The 16,741-nt window shown below is 38.1% G+C and overlaps 1 protein-coding gene across 5 annotated transcripts in view; it reads left to right on the top strand.

Annotated features, from left to right (window-relative positions):
* NCKAP5 (NCK associated protein 5) overlaps positions 1–16,741 on the top strand; it is a 454,740-nt gene that overhangs the window by 270,990 nt on the left and 167,009 nt on the right. For all 5 annotated transcript variants that reach the window (XM_021397921.1, XM_021397919.1, XM_021397920.1 and 2 more), the window contains one exon: positions 9,049–9,182. In XM_021397921.1, the coding sequence (XP_021253596.1) occupies positions 9,049–9,182 (134 nt within the window). The remainder of the gene's footprint in view (positions 1–9,048; positions 9,183–16,741) is intronic.

Genomic DNA, 16,741 nt, shown 5'->3' with positions numbered 1-16,741 from the left:
CGAAAGTGATTTAGAATGTCCCCATCTCGCTGCTGGGGGTTGCTGTCCCCACACCAAGCTGGTAGGGATGTGGTGCTCCTCCATCTTCTGCTCCACTGCACAGCCAGCCAGGTCAACCCAAAGCACGCTCAGCGGTGCTCTGAGTTCACCCAGCTGTTGTGTACAAGCGTAACCAGACAGTGCTTGTTAAGTGACAAAGACATTGCACATAGCTACATGGATTTTATTGTCTTTGATCTTGGAGAAGTCATAATAAGACTTGGAGAAGTTCAGTGGTTTCTGTTGGGCAGTGAGTCTTGGTACTAAACACAAGTTAATGGAAGTAGCTACGAATGAAATAGCACAGTACAGTAAAAAGATTTTCCTTTGTTCCTTATGAGGCTTTGTTTTTCATTTATATAAAATCTAGACAGTGGTTAGGCTGGAACTTTATCAGAACTGACAGCAATTATCTACTCCGTAACTGTAAAACACAACTGTGGCATAGCAAAAGCTAAATGTAGCCTGAGCACATGCAAATGTGAAACAACCCTGAATCATATGGCCTGGGCTTTCCTTCATGCACCTGTCAGTGTTCCGTGCTAGTTCTGGCCTTTGGTATAAATTTTATTTAATCAAACAAGTGGGAAATGTAAACTGACAGATATTGGGGCTTGTTTTTTTTTTGCTTGTCTGCAACTGAATTAATAAAAGCTCGTTGTTAACAAGTGAAACTGGTTGTAAAACTTTGCTTCTAATAAGAAAAATAAGTATGTAGTACAAAATCAAAGATCTCCACTTCTATACTTAGTTCTACATCTTGCTAAAATGCAAGTCACCATGAAAAAACTGTGTAGCAAAGGGCTTGCAATTATAATTAGCCATTAAAACCTAGCACATCTCTAGGAGGAACAAAAATGTACGTTACATTACTTCCACTCTTTCTCATTTTGGTATTGACAGACGTTTGTTCTGCACACTTCTGAATATTAGGTATTCATATGAATTATGTCTGTTGTAATATTGTTTCCAAGTTTTTATTTGATCTTGAAAAACATTTCATTATGTTTAATTTAGGGAAATGAAATTTCTTTAATTACTATCTGTTGAAGCTATTAAAAGCTCAATTACATTTGCAAATTCATTTTAGAAAAGTGTTATCATTTTAAGATTAATAATTAAAAAAAAAATCCTTGATCTAACTGTGCGGGGATTTCTAGCTCTCTAAGAGTGTTCTCTTTATTTCCTCATAGGAGATGGGTACAGTATGTCTAAAATGGAAAAAATAATTAGGCTGAGAACTGAGGATCAATACAAGTCTTTGAAATTATGCTATCAGCTGTGAACTTGAGTGAATAGGAATTGTTTATTAGGGAGACACGATTACAGAAGATGTATTGCTTGCCATCGTTCAACGTTAAAAATATGATATGGAGATGATCTTTAAGAAGTTCTGGGTTATAGTGGCTACTGGGGTGCAGATGTTCCACCTGCCTAAAGCACGCCTGCAAATGGCATGTATTGCTGTGGTGGGTTGGGTGTAATCACTGCTGTATACGTAAGAGGGCATAACCAGCTATAGCATAAGGAAAATCAACCACAAAGTTGCCTTCTGTTTGTTAGTTTCTGGTAGATTAGGAGCGGGTTGAGGTTTTTCTTGTTGGTGGTGATGGGCTTTTTTTGGTGTTGTTTTGTTTTTAATGGTGACTCCTGTTTTCTGTGGCCTTCATTGCATATTTTGCAGAAGTAAGGGTCTGTTTGGTAGGGAGGGCTCCCTTCCCAAGGGGCAGCCGTAAACCAGAGCTGTTGGAAGAGATGTGCAGACAGAAGTGCTTGCTATCTAGCTCGGTGTTGAAAGGTTTGATGGATTTTTAAAAAAAATGCGCAACGTAAATTCTGTCACAACTCTCACAACTCCAACTATATATACAGTATTGCTCATGTAATAGCCTGCCTAATTCTGATTAATTGTAGGCTTGAAATGATAAAGGAGCTTCAGCACAGCAGTTATTCTGTTGCACAGATGCAATTAAAACTGTATCACTGCAATATAAATAATGCTAAATTAAGTTGCTGTCCTGCCACATGGTGGCAATTTTGAGCTATTGCACAATGAAAGCTAGCATCTTATTTTGTTCAGAAGTAGTAATTGTATCAAGAAAGTGTTTCTAATTTACTTCAATTGCTCTGGAGAAGTGTTATCACCAAAGAATATAAAGTGTGTAAACTACTGTCACTAAAATATCACTACCAGTAATAAATGTTTCCTATCTTGCTATTCATCTCAGAGCCACGCAGAGCTTGAAGTTTCCATCTGGTAGTCATGGAATACATGTTCGAGTCTGTTACGAGGCAAAAGAGAGCGATCTATTAGCGCATTAAAATTTAATAGCGAAAAATAAATTATTTGCTTCAAATTATTCACTTTAACTGTTTTTAAGGCAGTTGTAGAAAATGCTAATACAAGTTATTTAGTGCCAATTAGATTTTCCTGGTTTATTCAGGGCAGCCTGTCATTGTGGGAGCAGAATCCTATTCCAAAGAGTCATCATTTTTTCTTACCGGAATGAAAGAGCTAGAAGATACCAGCCTAAAATTAGGAGATGCTGTTTATACTGTGTATATCTTGCTGTTGCAGAGCTGTAGTGAGAATAAGGTTGGGAAAAATAATTACATCCTGAAATAATTGGGGAGAAAAATAGAGGCGTAATATAAATCGAGGAACTTTCTTCCTCAGCCTCTGTATTACAAGTCAGCATCGAGTGAAAGGGTAATTCATTTTCATTACAAAGCAACAACACAATTTCACCCTTAACTTTATTTTGAGGAGTTGTGGAAATAAAGCTACCTTTGCCTCCATGAGCCCAAAGAGTGCTTCAGTTACTGCTGCTTATGTCTTAATGCTTCACAGTACTTTAGAATACCTTAACTTTGTCCTTGGTAAAGCTTTGAGTGTTTAAGAGTATTTGTCGGTATTCCCAGTGTAGCTGGAAACAGTAAAGAGGGACAGAGGCATATTAACTGCCGCTGTCAGAAAGTTCTGGTCTCAATAGCTGGCTGATTTAATAAAGTCTTGTTACAGTAAAATGATTCAGCTGTAAGCTGCCTGTTAAAATTGTAATAAGCACAATAAGCAGTGCACTTCTCTTTTCCATTCATTAGCTAGTGTTTTTTCATGCTGTCAAAGTCCACCACGAGGAAGGCTGCAGTGTGCTGCAAAGTTGTTTGTCAGTGCCTCGGTTTATTTTTGCAGAGAAGTATTGATTACAGAATGAGAAACATTTGGTTTAACAGCGGTCGATGAGGAGCAAACAAAGGACACTGAAGTTTGACTCATTTTAATTTAAACTAAAATACAGTACCTGGTACAATTTATGATGAAATAAAAAAATGGTACCTGCCCCCTCTATTCTTCTCGTCATCTTTCTTTCCTGCCATCTGTGAGTGAAGTAAGTTTTGATGTAGGATTTCAGTCTCCTCTCTTCTGGGTTTGGGACCAGGCTGCAGAAGGGGAATTTGGATGGAAAGGTCCCGCCCCATGTGGGAGCCCGGGCTTGGCAGAAGGAGAGGGCAGGGCAGTCTGCTGCTGGAGCTGGTCACAGCAAAGCAGTCTCACCCACTGTCTGCCTGGGAGGTGCTTGATCAAATAGTGTTTGATCACCATGCTTTATACTGAGGGAAACACTCACTGCACTGGTGCCTGTCCCAGGCTTCCTGCTCATCACCTTAGACAGACAGTTTATCTTGTCCAATGAGCTGTCATCCCCTAAGCTGGTTAGGAGACCAGAGAATTACTGAATTCTGATATAATGGGGATTGCATTATGCAGCATGTTCTGTTGAGTTGATACAGATAGACCCTGGTATTGCAAGAGAATAGCGGGTCATTTATGTGGTAGACAAGCTGATTTGCGGAATGTTAATGTGCTTCTAGTAGTTCCTGTTTGCTTGCTTGATTTTGGTTTTGTTCCCTGCTTCTGCAGCCAGTTGATTGTCTGGCCTTAGTCTGCTGGGCTCCAGACCAGCCAGGATTAAATTATTACTATTACTGTGAGGTATCAAATGCATAGCATCAGAAGTTACATCTACACTTACTGAAGTACTCGCTTTAGGTTAGCAGTGGCTTAGCGGTGCTTCAGTGCTTGATGGCTGGACTAGATGATCTCAGTGGTCTTTTCCTACCTTAATGATTCTATAAATTGTAACCAAACACAAAAAAAAAACTCTATAACTTTCTTCCCCTTCTTTGAATTCATTACAAAGTATCTGTTCAAAATCAATATTAATTATGCAGAATTTGTGGCCCTCTTTAGCAAATGCTTAAAAATAGTTGTTAAAAAATTAATGTGCAGGTTAACAGCCTGATTTAGAGCAACATTAAGCCTGGGTTAAATGTTCTCGTGTAGACTTTCTTTGACAAAATTGCTCTCTGATGTTGACATAATTACTACCACAGTACTTACAATACGTTGGGTAAGAAAGATCTTTTGTATTTGAACTCAGCAGTCCTGTTCCACCTGACTGTTCATAAAAATGGCTTCTCGCAAGGTTCAAACATCAGCTAAACAAAAAAGGAGGAGCAGTTTCTGTGCAGCTGTTGGGCCGTCTCCCTTCTGAATAGCAGCAACATGTGCAGTATGTGCGGTGTGTGCCTGCTGAGTCCCTGCAATATTTCCCTTGCTAGCGTCGGTAGTCTTAAATTGTGATGCAGGAGAGGTGTTCAGCAGGCGCAGCAAAATCCACGACCCTATGGCCGGGCGCTTGGCTTTGTCTTTGTGGCTGCCACACATGATGTATGCTTTTATTTTTTGTTACTTCTGCGCTTTCCGCTTGGTTTTGTAGCTCTAGGAGTCATTCAGGAGCTCCAGAGAGGAGACGTTTTCAGTTCAGTGTAACATGACATAAGTAGTTCTAACGCATTTTGTTTTGATCATGTATATCTCAGATTTGATTTCTTGCTTACCTTTGAGAAGACGAATTAATGTGCGGTACATGTCCCTGACTGGGTGAGGAATGAAACATTTTGACACTATCGTCTCTACACTTAGACAAAAATGAACTCACTGGCATGCAGATGTTTGCTCATGAGCATGGGTAGCTGGTGAAACTCATTTGCTTAAATGTTCATGAAAAAGTAATTGCAAACAGTATTTGTTCAGGTGTTATTCCAGTGCTTAACAGAAAAGTATGGGTGGAATTTGATAACCCTGACTTTCACTCTGGTTTGTTCACATTAAATTTTTTGCATATTTGGAAAGCTATCAGAGACTTGACAGGGAGATGTGATGGAAGTGAGTCTGTCTGGAGAGGGGAAGGGAGAGCGAAGCAAGGGTTGCACTTCTGAGAGGAGAAACTGTGAGGAGAGGAAGCAGGGAAGAGAGTTTGAGCAGAGCTCATGGAGAGAAGAAGCTACAGCTAATGAAGAAGTGGCAAGTGGGAACACATATCGCTTCATTTGGAGGTAGCTGTGGTGTTAAAACCTACTGATGCATTTCACAATGCATTCTTTTTTTATGTAACGTTTTCTTCATCTTGCATGTTAATTGTATCCCTTTCTGGCAAGCTCTTATTCAGTGTAAAACCCAGAACCACTTCTGGCCAGTTCGTATGTTTTCACACACCTTTATCTTGCCCAGGAATAAAGTGAGTTTAGCACAGAGGGACAGTGCAAAATTTCTGGAGAATTCAGGGGTGTTATCTGCTACAGGGACAAAAAAATCTCTGACCTTTCTGTACAGGAGGTTCACTTCTCTTTTTTTGCCTCTTCATAATGGCTTTTCTGGGTTTGAATAAAAACAGTATTCCTGTTGTAGTTACGATCACTGCTTCTGGGAGCTGCTTTCTGTATGAGTACCCATGAGTGTTTTGTGTCCTGGAGACTGAAAACTTTCCAAGTGAGCACCGTATCTCACTCCTTTTTTTCCCCCACTACACTACTTTAGTGTCAGTGATCTGGCTGAAAGGAGGTCTCTTTTCTACAAGAAATGGCAGAAGTCCATCAAGGTTGTCAGGAAATTCTCACGAAGAGGCACAGGACTGAAGGCTGCCCACCGCATCAGTGCTGTGGGCAGTCTTCTCCCCTTTCATGTACAAAATTTCTGGTAGCTGAGAAGAGAACCCACAGTTTCAGGGCCATAGGTTAGTACTTCTATTTCTGGTCTTGTGGCTTTGTGTCTTGGTCATTGTTCATCCTCTACCATGACAGACGCATAAGCTTTGTACGGCAAGGCGCTCATGCAACTAATAGTTGTGATATGAAGACTGGACATTTACTTCATTCCAGAAGTTCCTAATATTTAAACATTTCATGTTTGTAATGTTAGTATTCTTTTATGGATACTTTTCATAAGGTAACTCCTAGGTCTTTTTTCTCTTCTTCCAAAATAAAAAAAAAAATCACATGCATGTGCAGATCTGTTGTCCATGACAATATTGCACACTTTCCCACATGAATATGAGGAGTAAGTGGTAGCAACAGCATTCTGTGACCTACCAGCAAGAGGGAAATGAAACCTAGAAATAGCTTACACTGCTCTTTGACCTGTAGGGAAAAGCTTGGATCTGTGAATCTCTGCTGTATATTCCATGTTCTACTAGAAAATGTGGTTTTGTGGTTAGTGGCAATGTGGCCATAGCATCGATACAGCACAGTCATTCTGCAGGCAGTATCAATGTGCAGCCTACAAAAGATCCTGGCAGTGAGATGGAAGAAAGGATATTAATCTCTTTTTGAAGGGTCATGTCTTGATAAGAAATGCTGTAAAATACCCCAGATATTCGCGGGTGTATTTCTTTGTAGTCTTCCCTCTGGAGATTTGGGTTTGTACTTAAAATAAAGTTTATTCGAGAAGCAGAGCGTGGTCGGTGTAGCAGGCAGGGAGGTAGCTGCTGTATCAGAATAAGATCATTGCAGTGGTAATGATGCTGAATGAGGGTAATTCTTTAGTGTGTTACCTTAGTTAAGCTCTTACTGCAGCAGGGAGCTCAGGCAGAGCCTGGTGCTTGAGTTAGCTGGGACATGGGCACGTAGCAGTTCCTGCTTTTCCTCCAGGGTGGCATATCAGCTACTGGAGAGACAATTGCTCATTCGTGTTCAAGCCCGCTTTCTTTAGTCTTGTAAGCTTATCTTAAGCACTGCTTATTAGTAACTATATCTTTCTTCTGCATTATTTCCCATGCTGTTCTCTGACTCTGGATGCTTTAGATGTCTCCTAAGCAGCAGTCAGATGCATTTATAAAAGAAGATGCTGGCACTATTCAGCACACAATATGATCTTGATGCTGGTGTTGACAGAATGGAATCTAAAGAAAATCTAACTACCTTGAATATTCTTCCCATATCATTAGTGTGAGTTACCATTCCTGGGATGGATTCTCTTTACTGAAGGTGCTGTGTATCTTCTGCTTGGTGCTGAGCACTCTGCTCTTTTCATTTTGACAGAAGCAAAGGATCACTCGGCATCTGCCAGAATGTGCTTGTGTAACAGTAATTAAATAATTTACTTTGAACAACGTATTTGTTTTCCAGCAATGAGTTTCTAGTTTTGCAGTTTCCCATTTTCCAGGTATTGTATGTGACCAACCAGGCAGAAGCCCTCTTCTTTTCTGAGTAATTCCCCATGTCTTTCCACAAGTATACAGATATTTCATTTGATCCTTTGCAGCCTCCCTTTGTGGAATGTGCTTATTTATCACTGCCTTTAAGATCCTTTTTCCACTTGGTAATGTTCATATTTTTGGTCCCTTGGTTACTGCTTTATAAATTGTTATCCAGTTAGATTTATAACTGTAAGACTTGTACAAATAGTCTATCTCTCCCATTTAATGGCTTAACACTATAATACCTTTGTTATTTTCTAATGAAATTGTATTTGTAATTTCTAGATAAATTTTTGCAGGTGTGTCAGGAAAATTTAGGTCAGCAATGGAACTTCATCTGATAGGCTGCAAATTGCAATGCACTAAGCACACAGAACTTTCTCTAAGTGCGTAGGAAGTGTACCTGCTATGGCTTTACAGTGGCTTAACTTATTTTATGCAACCAATTTGGAATCCCAAATATACTGGGAGAGTATAATGTAGTACCATGTTAATTGCTTATTTGTTTTTTTTTTATTGACTCGTTATCTCATTTAAATGCACAAGGATAAATTTAATTTAGTTTAATTTAATTTAATGTAATTTCTGTGTAGCAGCAGGGTCACATGGAAAAGGCTGTATATACATTTTTTTTTTTATTCCATTAGCATTTTTATAACTTTTCGGTTCATTCCCCCACTCCTCCTAAATCACATGCACCTACTTTTAAAATAGGATTTTGAAATCATTAGGTGCAGTTTTATATCTCATTTTTGTATTTGGGTCTGAAGTTTAAAAAAAACAGTCATCCATGACATATGTAGGTATATCCAGGCAGCCCAGTGTATTGTGGCTTGGTCCTATAGTTTCAGCATTAGCAACAAGCATATTCTATTTGCTTTTGAGAACTATTAGTAAAATTAATGATATTTTTATTCCTCTCTTAGTTTTTTATTTGGATACCCACTTTTTACCAACAGATTCTTTGTCGTTTGAGGTCATTAAATAGATTCTGTCCTACTGATAGGAATCTTGCCCCTCATCCAAAACAACAAAAGCAGTGCTGCAGAATCATCTCCTTCTCTGTTCTTGGGACTGAGTCATTAAGGGTTGGATGGCAGGTTGTCATCATGACTGCTTCAGACTTCCAATGTCTATTATCAAGCAAGATCACACATCTCAAATATTATTTGTGAGAATTATTTTGAATGGAGGTGAAGAAAAAGCACTTCAAAGGAGGGGAGGGTGTTTGTTCTTAAATAGCTGTTACACTGACTTCTGTGAGTCTGAGCTAAGGAGAAATAGCTCAATATGATGGTGATATTCTGACAGACTCTCCATCTCTTACCTTGTTATTCTGTGTATCACTGCCATTAAAAAAAAAAAAGACTGAATAGTTGGTTATTTGATGATTTTTCCCAAATAAAATATAAAATTTATCCTAAAAGTGTTTTTCATATACAGTAATTTTTTAACTTTTATGGTCTTTCAGCGTGAGAAACTGATACATGAGTTGGAGGAAGAAAGACATTTAAGGCTTGAGAGCGAAAAACGATTACGGGAGGTAACACTGGAGTCAGAGCGTAACAGAGCTCAGATGCGTGGCCTACAAGAGCAGTTTTCCAGGTAGGTTGCATAAGAGAATTACACTTAAAATGTGGGAGCATGCTTTGGTTCAAAAAGACCAATGAAACTTCATGACCGCTTGAATGGAAAGAGTTGAAGCCAAAAAATTGCTTTCCCTCTGAAATTTGTTAAGCGTAACAGGCTTTTGGCTGAATGATTACTACCATAAGTTAAAATTTAAAAGGCTTATCCTTGTATTGTGCATAATGGTGGACGTTTTCATTTCCAGCATTTTGTATTGGTTAAAATTCTCAGCAATGTTCTAAGAAGTAATGGTCTTCACTTCTCAGAACCTCCGTGTCATTGATAAGTTCCTATTTGGTTGGTTGTTTCTGTTAACCGTCAGCAAAGATTTTGATCAATCTCAGTAATGGCGAAACAAACAAACAAGCAAATAAAAAAACCATGTGTTTTACTGCCTGGGTAATCATCTCGCTCCCATGAGCATAGGGTCTCTTCCTGCATTTGCTCTCACTTGGCTAGAACAGAGCTCCACTGGAAAGGGAACCACATTACTTATGCTAATAGAAGATTCTGCTTTTCATTAATGGCACCTGCAGTTGGCCATGTTATTGCCAATGACGAAAACTGCCATTGGTTTCATTGTGCTCTGATTTTATTGTAGAGTAGACTAGATGCTAGGAGAATGCATGATTTACAGTGCTTTGTTTGCTTTTAAAACCTTATGTTTGTCATGATAAATATTGGAGGTTATTTTTTTCTGATATTTAGTAGAATATTAAGATATTTACTTAGGCAAACAGATTTTTTTCCTAAATCAGTTTATTTTTCTTGCCCTGCTGGAGCAAGTTATGAAACAGGCAACTAGATAAACTTGTATTGCTTCAAGATTCTGTATCATTTGAAGGATTTGAGGCTTTTTTCCCCAGTGTGAGAATAATTAAATGAGACAAGACAGGTGGTGATAGGAGATGTTAAAATCAAGAAAATTGCATGTACTTTGGAGGAAGATGGACGGACAATAATACTCTGGGCCCACATGTTCTGTATTTCAGATACAGATAGACTGAAGTAAGAACATAGATTATAGTGTAAGTCTTTTAAATCTGTGCAATTCCTGAACTGAGTTCATTTAAATAAACATTCCTAAATATACATGCAGTACAGTAGGTTAAAGTGTGATTTGGAGGATGCTTCTTTGCATCTCAAATATTTTCTGTGCATCTGTGAAAGAATAAAAGATGATAGTTTATGGAAAGCTGGAAGTTGATCTTCATAATCAGGCGAGGAAAGCTGTCTGCTCCTATCTGGAATTGTGTGACTTCAATCTATCAAATAAGCATATAGTTTGAGATTGAGGACTTCAGAAGGCAAGTTGTTTTGGGTTTTTTATTGATTGACGTTTCCTTTCATACCAAGTAAGCAATATTCCAGGCTAAGAGTCTGAAGTAAATCGAAGTTTTCTTTCTTAATATCTGTATAAATCTGCCAAAGCCTTAAAATGACACAATGGTTAGTTTGATAAATATGTGACAGTTACTGTAGAAGAAGAAAGCTTTTGAAACCGAACTTAATTTCCAGAATTGCATTGTGGTATATCCATGCAGTTTTAAATCTGTTTTGTAATATTACTAGAGGTGAATGTATTTAAGGAGTGCAAAGATCCTTCAGGAAAACTACTTAATGCTGAAAGTAGAATTTTTCACTGTATTTGAATGCAGTAATTTTTTCATTGCCTTAGTATAATCTCTCCTTGAGGTGAAATCTTTGTTGTTTTCTCTCTCAAAGCCACTGAGATCTGTTGCTTTACTGCAGTTGCCCTTTTATACCATATAGAGCCCATTTTGGCACGAGAAGAAAGTTGCACAAATGCACAGTGACTAACCCTACCTATCATCCAGTTTCTTCCCAGATAGTGTCATGCAGTCTGACTTTTCCATTTTGATTGTTGGCATCTCTCGTGTATGTGCTGCAGGTTGGCATTCATGTTGGTATTATGCCTGCTGTGTCTTTATCCAGCTCTGGAAAAAATTGGGTCAGTTCATGATTTTTTTTGATAGGTTGTGGTTTAACATTAACTCCTCCTTGAACTTCTTTTATGTGGGACATGAAAGAAGAAAATGCAACTGCTGGGTCTCATGAATCTCCTTGTTCTCAGTTTCAACTGTTCTTTTCCTGATTCCTGCATCTTCCTACAACAGTAGGAACAGAAACGCAACAACCCTGCCTGCAGCGGTAGGTGTGATTTATAGTATCACTCTAAAAAGCACACTGATAGACCCAGCATAAATTAATCATGTCTCTGGTACATATCAGTAAGTAATACAAATCGTTTTTGTTCAGCACATACAGCACACGTGACTCCAGATTGGAAGTAAATGTTAAAGCAGTAAAGGAAGTAGCTTTACTTACGTTATTTTGATTACTATTCTGATCTAAATGGAACAAGTTCAATAGAACACACTATTACCGAGTATATCTTTACACGGTAGTTGAAGAGAGTAGTGTTAAATCTTTAAAATCCCCTTTGGGTAAATTTCACAAATTCTATCAGTGAAGATGATGTTGTTTATGGATATCAATGTCTGTGGCTGGAGAGCGGCCTTGGGCTTTTTAAGAACAGATGTTACTGCAATAGTAGAAAATGGTCCTTGTTTGATCTGCCTGAGTCCTGCAAATGAGATGAGTGTAATACTCATTAGACCGTACTTCAGCATGCCCCTCGCATTAATATTGACCATAGGGTTAAGCCTGTCACTTCTGACAAGGGGAAAGGTGACTAGTACAAATCCGATAATACTTTGTGTAAAAAGACTGTGTGTCCATTACTTTGAGCATATCCTACTTGGTTTTCCTCCAGCAATTGCTGATTCTGGTTGCTCGATTCTGGCTTGCCTGCATGTGAGTGGAAAGGATGACTATTTTCCTAGCTTTTGTGAATAAGAGATCTTTCACATTTGCAACATCATCACCTCATAATTTCTAGCACTGTCACATCTGCTTGGTGGGAGAGTGCTAGAGGACACCACCTGCTTGTCAGAGAGACCTTGCTGCTTGGCAAGTAATCTGGATAGAACAGGAATCATTTCTGGAAAGTGTAAACCTGAGGGTGCCTCTGTAGCTTCTGCATCCGGTCAGCTTGTCTGATGTCCATTGAATGCCAATTTATACCATTAATAAAATTTCAGTCTAGTTTCTGTCAGAGTAAAATGCTCTCCTGGCAGCCGTTGCTGGTATTCCTTTGATTTCGTCATAGCAGGTATGAATACAATACTATGGAGGAATTCACTCCTTGACTCAGAGAAATATCACAGAAGAAGCTGTAGTTCTGCAGAAGTCTCTTATGGTAAGGTTGTTTGGGGAGTCAGATTGTCACCAAGATAGCGTTTATATCAATGGCTGACCCTGTTGTACTGGCCTAAGCTTTTAGGTACCTCTAGTTTGTATTCAGTGTGGCTATGTGAAATGGACTGTCAGGAAGTAGTGAGTAAATATAAAACAAAACCTGGTGTCAGGTTCATCGGCATCAATTGTGGAGCTGCTGCTAGGCAGAGTGCTTTCAGTGGAGGAGCACTTAGCTCTTGGATGGACTTCCTAAGGATGTGGTAGGAATAAAATTTTAAGTAAGCCTTTGACCTATTGCATAAGATAGCGATCTCAGCTTTTGATTTGAAGTGTCGGAGGGAAAGGATGATATATGTTTCTTTTAGATTAACACTGATGGGATGAGCATATTAGTATTTTTATTCATGTGCATGTATCACACTTGGGTACATATTTCATCCCTCATCTTTGCTCAGAAGTGTCAAACACTTTTAAGTATCTTTTAAGTAAAATCGGGGAGCTTTTTTGTGAATAGCTCTCATGTAGCAGAAAATAAATGATTTTTTTTTTACCAAACTCATGATCCAAAGCCCAAAGAGGAGGCTACCCCAAGCTGTGTGGGGAGTGTGATCCCACTCAGTTCACGGGCTAGTTTGAATTAAACCTTCTGGTTTTATGGTGTTTGACCAACAGGAAGAAGATAGGAATTTTTTAACTTTACATCCGGCTTCATTTTTTCCAAGCTTCTGTTCTGTGGATGCTACAAACCATCTGATTGAACTATACATATTTTCACAATGAAGTTGATAAGAAAAAACAAGCAACGAGATCAGAGTGACTGCAGAGTACTGAAGAATCCGTAAACTCAAAACACAGAAGTCATGCAGGGATCAAAAGTTTTACAAGACTACATTGCATGATATATATTGGTTTATGTAATACTTTTAGAAAGCAACAGCTTGCTTTACTTCAGGCATTATTAAAGACACATGTAGAGGTACATGCAGCTCCTGAACTTCTGTGAACTCTTCAGTCACTGAAGCTACATTAAAAGCCAGCTTGTTTTAGTACCCCAGCACACTAGTAAATCATGTGGTGATGTTTCATGACAGCTGTTAGTTGATGAAAGCCTCTTTTGAAAGTAAACATGTAATCTTTGTCTTCCACAGCCAAAACATGGGGATCTGTGTGCTGGGAAAATCCTGCTATTTCTATGCTGACAGTATGTGTCATACTTGTGTTTCTGGAAGGTTGAATCTATTGCCTGTTACTGATTTATTGGAGCATGAAATGATTCTGTTTCCTCTGTTTTCCTGTGTAGCACTACAATTTAATAGGACGCAGTGTTGGTTTTTTTTCCTTTGTATAATGTAGTAGATAAGCACCAAAGCAGTAGTAGGCAGTTTACCCTGTGTAGGATAAATAAAGGTAAAAAAAGCCTAGCAAAAAAAGCAGTATATTAATACTTTCACCACAATTGAACAGTTGGTTACTAATGCCCATACACAGGTCCACACACAGCGTATTATCCCCTCTATCCATTACTTTTTTGTGACAGAAAGCCATCTTGAATGTTTTCTGCAATCCCATACCATGATCATCTAGCCTGTAGAACTTTTCTATCTTAGTGTGTGCTATGTGTCTGTAATGCTTCTTGTTATATGGCTGTTTCATTCCCAGAGTGAGATCCCTGCTGACACTAACGGAAGCTCCTGGAAGCACGTTCTGATAGTACTGTGCTCATGAGTGAGAGAAGGGATTCCTGTGTGGGTTATGTGACTGGGTTTACAAGCCCTTCTAAGTCAGAGGACTGTGAAAACTTCATTTTAGTGAAATTGCAGACTCCCTTGTTACTGCTGTTTAAAGAGATTGAGGTTCACATTTGGTGGTTATGTACTGTAAAATCCTGTACCTGTCAAAGTTCACAGCTCTGTGCATTTTATTTTGCTCAATAGTAGATATATTTTTTGTACAAATTTCTAGCTACAGATAATTCTCTGTTGTAAAACATGCTTACATTTATGAAAGTGCTGATATATGAGCTGAGTGCAATTACAGAGTAATGCTGCCTAAATGCTGTTCACTCATGTATGGTAAGGTGTTTCCAAGGCAGGTAAGACCTCGGGCTGTCAAGAGAACATCTATTACTTATTAATGGTTTGTTGTTCTTACGGATGTCTTTTTAAAGCTGCATTGGAACATGCAAAGTACAGTATTGACTCTTACTTTCCTGTGGAACTTTTCACGGATTGGTTTCTTTTGAGCTTGTGAAAGCAGGAAGGTTACAGGTGTCATACATTATTCTGCTATTCCCTGATGCAATAGAAAGTAAAGGGGCTATTCAAAATCAATACATTCGTTCACATGTTTAATAAAAGTATTCCTTAGCTAGACATGATAAATACCTTAATTCCAAGTGCCAACAAAAAGACCAGCAGATCTGCAAGGAAAAGGCTGCAAAGATCAGCAGAAAATGATTTGTTTTCCTTAGGTTTAATTTTTCCCTTAAGTCAAGCCATTCGATAATAATTAAGTGTGGCTTAAAAGAAGAACACCTTTTAATATGCTTGCTTTTAACATGATATTGTAAATGTGGAGCCATTTTTCTGTCCTAATTGCACTGGAACATTACCATAGCTTTTTATTCATACCTTGCCTCGATGCACCCATGCGCAATTACCCTTATATGTGAAAGACCCAACTCCTTCATACTTACCATCTCCTTTTTGTTTGGAAATATGATAGATATACATATGTACGCATACACATGTATATATATATACACACATACGTATATATATTTATATGTACATGTAGCTAAGGCAAAGATTATAAAAGAATGAAAAGTACCTATAAACACAGAAGCATGTGGAAGATATGAGATAGAAGGGTATAGCACAGTTGAGAAAACAGGAATGCGTAACAGCCGTTCTGTCTTAGCCTTCTTAACAGGAGGACAATAGCTTATATTTGCCTGTATAGCTTGACAAGTATGATTTGCAATCGCAAGACAGAACGTGGATGAAAAGCAGTTAAAGAATTAAGATAACTAAAGTAGATTCAGTTGAGCCATGATTTCTTCATTGTATTCACAGACATCAACTGTACTCAAGCCGCCACTGGCAATTATACGTGTAGGCAGTCTGGAGAATGAGTGAAGTTCTAAAGGAACGTTATTCAGTTATATATAAATAAGAAATTGTGCACAGAAGATTAGACTGATTTGCTGTTAATATAATTTAGATATGGTTCCACAATAGTCTTCGCAAAGAAGACTAAACAGTTACAGTCCCAGTGCTCAGCTCAGTTGCTTGAGTTCTAAGTAGATGCTGAGAAACTCTTCTAAGAAGTTTTTTTTTTATTGAATTTAATGTACTTGCAGAAGAATTGCCATGGTTAACAATGCTCTGTAGTATGTCCCTTGGCGTACTTTTGAAGGTAGAACATGGCTAAAATCAGATGCTAAATCCTTAAAGACAGCTACAGACGATCTGCTCTGGGAAAGCTTTTTCATGATGGAAAAAATAGTGATATTCCCATGTCCTTAGATGTGAGGTTAATCCCTTGCTTGTCTCATCAGGAACTCCTGCCAACCTGATGTATTAGAATAATTTTACATGTTTGCAGAAGAGATAATAAGCATTATATTGAAAAGAGACAAGCTTTTGTCGAGATTGCAGTTATAAAACTGTAAATCACTTTTGTATATTTGTTAGAAGTTCCTATGTGCTTTAAAAATTTTAAATTGGAAGACTGCATTTGCTTATAAAACTAATTACATCAATTTTATATGCTATCTTTACTACTTTACTATTTATATATTTTGAAGAAGTGTATAGTAATGGATGGCTTAACATAATCTGAAAGTTGTTAGGTTTCAAAAAAGAAGGTCTTTCCAATAATTAAGCGTTTTTAAAAATGTCAATAATTATTTCCACCACAATCCTTACCAAAGCAGCAAGAGTGAACCTAAGGTTGGATGGAAGTTTTCAACAGTTTATTTTACTCAGCATGTAAAACCCAGATCCTTCCTTCTGAATTTAAATGCCGAAAAATTCCCTGCTTCAGATTATATGTGTACCTCTGTCCTTGAAAAAGATTATCTTCATTTCATAACACCCGAATAACAAAAGAATATTAAAAGGAAATGGAGGGAATACCTGTGAGAGAAAAACAGTGTGGTGATAAAGAATCCAGTAATTCAAAGAGATCTGTTTAAATGGAAATTATGTCCCAGTAAAATGATTAGAGACATTAAACTAGCCAAAGAGAAC

Source organism: Numida meleagris, chromosome 5 (assembly GCF_002078875.1).
Source record: "Numida meleagris isolate 19003 breed g44 Domestic line chromosome 5, NumMel1.0, whole genome shotgun sequence".
Lineage (NCBI taxonomy): Eukaryota > Metazoa > Chordata > Aves > Galliformes > Numididae > Numida > Numida meleagris.
Note: the sequence above shows the minus strand (reverse complement) of the source record. Positions and strands in the feature narration are given on the sequence as shown.